Source organism: Neomonachus schauinslandi, chromosome 5, assembly GCF_002201575.2.
Source record: "Neomonachus schauinslandi chromosome 5, ASM220157v2, whole genome shotgun sequence".
Lineage (NCBI taxonomy): Eukaryota > Metazoa > Chordata > Mammalia > Carnivora > Phocidae > Neomonachus > Neomonachus schauinslandi.
The window spans coordinates 175,797,965-175,802,705 of record NC_058407.1 but is presented as its reverse complement, the minus strand read 5'-3'; the positions used below and the strand labels follow the sequence as shown (position 1 = coordinate 175,802,705).

General features: G+C 57.1%; 1 protein-coding gene across 3 annotated transcripts in view; it reads right to left on the bottom strand.

Moving 5' to 3' along the window:
- LOC110571955 (cytochrome c oxidase assembly protein COX19) overlaps positions 1-2,140 on the bottom strand; it is a 5,642-nt gene extending 3,502 nt beyond the window's left edge. The window contains exons 1-2 of one of the 3 annotated variants that reach the window (XM_044915191.1): positions 1,955-2,140; positions 1,315-1,430 (exon numbers count right to left, since the gene is read on the bottom strand). In XM_044915191.1, the coding sequence (XP_044771126.1) occupies positions 1,315-1,430; positions 1,955-2,036 (198 nt within the window). In that variant the 5' untranslated portion in view covers positions 2,037-2,140. Of the gene's footprint in view, positions 1-771; positions 1,431-1,954 lie in introns of those variants that run through there. The other 2 variants (XM_021680163.2, XM_021680161.1) reach the window with 2 other exon arrangements.
- Between the last annotated feature and the right edge of the window lie 2,601 nt (positions 2,141-4,741).

Sequence of the window (4,741 nt, the reverse complement as noted above, 5' to 3'; positions counted from 1 at the left end):
AAAAAAAAAAAAAAAAAAAACCATCCAAAAGTCTATGGCCAAAATCACTGACCAAGTCAGAAACACACATGTACCCTTTAAATTTATCTTAACATCGCCTGACCAGCCCGCGAAGCCACTTGAAATAACGGAACCCACAGAGTGGCCAGCTGCATCCGTTGGTCCCCATCGACCTCAGCAGGCCTCAGGGGAGGCTGGTCTCCACAAGCTGTGCTGAGCAAGGCATGGCCACACGGAGAGCAGGCAGCTCACTCCCAGGGTCAAATGGGGAGAAAAGACAGGGCCTTTCTGCTGGCCCTCACCAGGCAGGCCAGAAGCCTCTCTGGGGACACAGGCAGCCCAACTCCGGAACAACTCCCAGCAGGAGCAGCTACCTGTGTGTGCTGGGGACTCTGGCCTGCACAACGTGATTAATCCAAGCTTCAGAGGGGCGGGTGAGCCTGAACAACTCCGGAGACAGAGTGAGGGCCTCACCTGACGGCCCCACTCCCAAAAGGGCCCATCCCCAAGGTCCCACATGTCCACAAATAGCCCTCAACACACCTGTGGGCCTGAGAAACACAAGAGATTTTGCCCTGAGGGAAATGTCTGAGTTTGTTATGGGAAAATGGAAACGGGGCTCCAACTGGATTGGTTTATGTCAACCCATCTTCAGACAAAACCATCTGAAGACTGGATTCCTTAATGAGCTAATGAAGGGCTCAAAAAGCATAAATAAAAGTTCCCACCCCCACTATATAATTACCTGCCTTTCCCCATTAAGGACTAAAAACAGTTCTTAAGCAAAATCTCAACGGATCATAGTTAGGAACATTTGTTTTATTTAAAAGTGAACTCTGGTAAATTCTGGTCAAGACAGAACAAATCCTTTGTCTTTCATCATTTCTAAAATAGCCTATTGTCTCCCCGTCACATTTGAAGCACAGCTGAGTCTACATGAAACAAAACAACATTTTTACGGTCTGAGAACGTGAAAGAAAGAAACCGTGTACCCACAACCTTCAAATCTTTTGGCTCAGTCAGCATTGTCATGATGTACGGTTCTGAAACCTTAATGACAACTCCCAAATTTGGAAAGAAAATACTCTGAGGAATGTAGTCGTGTAGGACGCTGTCGCTCACGGAAAGGTCGCTGTGATTGCCACACAACTTCTAGTACCATTTAATCTGGCAGGCCTCAATTCTAGGGGCAAGCAGTTGCACAGCCGTGAAAGACAGAAGTCTCAATGAGCCATGCTGCAACGAGCTCTTGGGGAAAGAAACGCTTCTGGGGAGCCGAGGAAGGTTCGAGAAGTCACAGATGGTAGCAGGTACTTGCCTCTCCATTCTGCATTCTAAATAGGCTTTTGATTCCTGTCTGCACAAAGCGTTTTCAAACTTATTGTCGCGGAGACACTTCATGAATTTCTCTTTGAAGCTTTTACATTCACCTAGAACGAGAAGGAAAACAGCATTTCCTCTTAAGCGAAAACAGGACGTGCCCGCTTCTCCTTTCAAAACTCGCTTCCTCCCCAGCACGCCGGACGCCACGCTGGGGCGCGAGCACCTGGCCACCGGGGAGCTCACGTGGGGCTGTTCCACCTTCGCTGCGGGGTTGAAACATTCCACGCAACAGTCGATAAGTCCACTGTCGGAGCCCCGGCTTCCACAGAGGCTCCCCCCAAACCCAGACTCCGGCCACAAACCTGCGGGGCTCAGCACGGCGTTCCAGGCGCGCACGCGTCCCTGGCTACCAGCCCGCAGGCCCGGACGCGGCGGGTCCGCCACACGCCCCGCTCCCGCCAGCCGCTCCGCGCCGGGCCGTCCCGCGGGGCTCCGGCCCTGTCCCGCTCCCGCCCGCGCGGGGCCGCGGCGGGCCTCGGTTTCCCCACCCGCACCGCGGGGCCGTGCGGCGCCACCGGACACTCAGGACCCGAGGCCCGGCGCGGGAGCCCGGCGACTGCCCGCCGCTCACCGAAGTGATCCAGCGGGAAGCTGCCCTTGTCCGGGGGCCGCGGCTGGAAGCTCTTGGACCCAAAATTCATGGCGGTCGACATGTTGGCGAGCCCCGGACTGCGACGCGCGCCGTACGCAGGGCGGCGGGCCGAGCGCCGAGCGGGCCCCGCGAGAGCGCGGAGCACGTCGAGCGGCGGGCGGCCACGGGCGTCAGGCCCCGCCTCTGCCGCCCGGGCCCCGCCCCCGCGCCACAGGTCCCGCCCCTACGCCGCCGGACCCCGCCCCCGCCTGGAAGGCCCCACCCCTTACTGGCCGGGCCCCTCCCCGCCGCTGGGACCAGTCCCCTGGCCGCAGAGGCTCCGCCCCCGCACCACAGCTGGGCTCTGAAAGGCCCTGAGCCTGGCTGCTCTGCCCAGTCCTTCCCAGTCTCCTCCAGTCTGACCCTCACAGCAACCCAGTGGCAGAGGCCAGCCGTCATCTCCTTATGTGGAGGAAACGTAAGTCCAGAGAGGCTCAGCAGTTTGCCCAAAGACACACAGCTTCAGTCCACAGGAAGCCCAAGAGCAGGTGCACTCGCAGGGTCCGGCAGGCTGTGCGGCGCCTCTGCATCCCCAGGTGTCTGCGGGGCTGACCTGCGGGGGAGGAAGGAGTGAGGGCGGCCACAACATAGTGTCACACCCCGGGCAGCTCCAGCAACAAAAGTGTGATTGCTCTTGGCTCTGGAGGCCAGACGTCTGAGACGGACGTCTGGCGGGGCTGGCTCCTCCTGGAGGCTCTGGGGAGACCCCGCCGCAGGCCGCGCGCGAGCCGCGGTGGCCGCCGGCAGTCTTGGGGCTCCTCGGCTCCTGCGCACACCCCGTCTCCGCCCTCACCCTCCCGTGGGGTCCCCCCCGTGTGTCTGTGTCCAGATGTCCTCTGCTTACAAGGACACCAGCCACACTGGGTGGGTGCACCCTAACAACTTCATCCTAATTACATCTGCTATGATCCTATTTCCACAAAAGGTCCCCTGCTAAGGTTTGGGGGGGTAGGTCTCCAACCTATGAATTCACAGGGGGCAGGGGATGCAGCTCAACCTGTAACAAACTAGAAGTGCCTCGAGAACAGTTACGGCTCTGGTGGTCACTTATTATTACTATTGTTCTTATAGCAGCGAGAACAACAGTGAAAGGGCTCGGTGGAGACCCCAGCTCTCCCACGCAGAGCCTCCTCCCAGCCCTGTACCCGGGGCAACCACCCTTCATCCCCAGACTGGGCCTCTGGATTTCATCTGGAGGGAGGAAGTGGATCACTGCCCTCCCAGAGCACCTGCGCTCTGTGATTCTGCCAGGAGCTCCAACCTGCATCCGTGCATCCATCCCACCCGCGTGCCAACCATGTGCCAGGCCCTAGAGATAAGCAGATTGGGGCCTCAGCAACAGGGCTCACCAGCTACCCCCTCCCCCCGGTCCCTGACATGATCCAGCACCATGCCTCCTTTTAATGTCAGGACTAGGAGCAGTTCGGGCAACTCAGGGGCCTTGCAGAGAAGTGCCTGGCCAACGAGCCCTCACAGCCCCCACCTCAGGGCCTGCCCCTTCCTCAAGGCCTCTGGAAGGCATCCAGCTCCTCACTTGCTGGCTCCCCAGCACACCTGCCCCTCCTCAGTGTGCACCACTGGATCTCTGTGCCTGGGGTTGCATTTTAGCAGTGTGTCCAGTGCCGGCAGAGCTGGCCCTGAATGCCGCTGGGGCCTGTTGGGGGTCCACAGGGAAAGCCCATTGCAGCCGTTGAGGCCTTGATCAACCTGGTGTTCTGGGCCCACTAAAAACTACAAAAGGAAAATTGCACCTTGATCTTGTCACATAAACGACCGTTTCATGCGGCTAGAAGCAGGGGCCACGCACTAGGTTATTCATTAATATGTTTCCAGGGCAGTGAACAAAAGACGCTTTTATTGCCCAGCAAATAGCACTTTTCCACTTGACTAGATCACACCACTCAGCGGTAAAGAGGACAGCCCTGCCCCCCAAGGTTGCCTGCAGCCTCTCCATCCAGCAGCCCTGAGGGACCAATGAAGCATTGGAGGCCTGGAGACCCCGAGGTGACAACCAGCTTTTAATTGACACGTCTGTACCTGGCAGATGATTATTGCTTTATGTGAGACGTTTGGCTGGGAGGGAGGGAAGGGATTTTCATCTGCGGTGCACAGATAAAGAAGTGGGGGAAGAAACTGATGCTTCTGGAACCCTCTTCCGCGCTAGGCTGTTTGGCGTGGGGCCCCTGGAACAGTGCCAGGCATACAGTGGACCTTCAGTTAGTAGTATCTCAAGGATGAACCCGGTTAAGCAGGTGTTCTTATCCCTCACCTCACACGTAGAGAAACACAAAGAGGTCAAGTCTCATCCAAGGTGACGCAGCCAGTGTCCAAGCTACCCGGCACCGTGTAACAAACATCCGCAGCTCAGAGGTGTAAAACAGAGACCATCTGCTTTGCCAAGAACTTGCAATGTGGGCCGGCCTTGGTGGAGACGGCCTGCCTGGCATCAGCTGGGGGTGCTCAACCTCAGGCTGAGACACTCCGCCTTTAAGACAGCCCCTGGATCGAACCTTGCCTGAAACTAGATATAGCAGATCTCTCCCCTTTAATACAGTCTGCTGCAAAAGTATATTTTTCAAAAGGATGAAAACACAGTTCTCAGAGAAATATAAACTGCACATGTGTTAGTTTCATTTAATGCATGGATGAAGGGGTTTGGCCGGATGGCAAAGCTGGTTCTGAGAAGGGCGCCCCAACCCCGATATATCCACATCTGGTCAGAGGAAA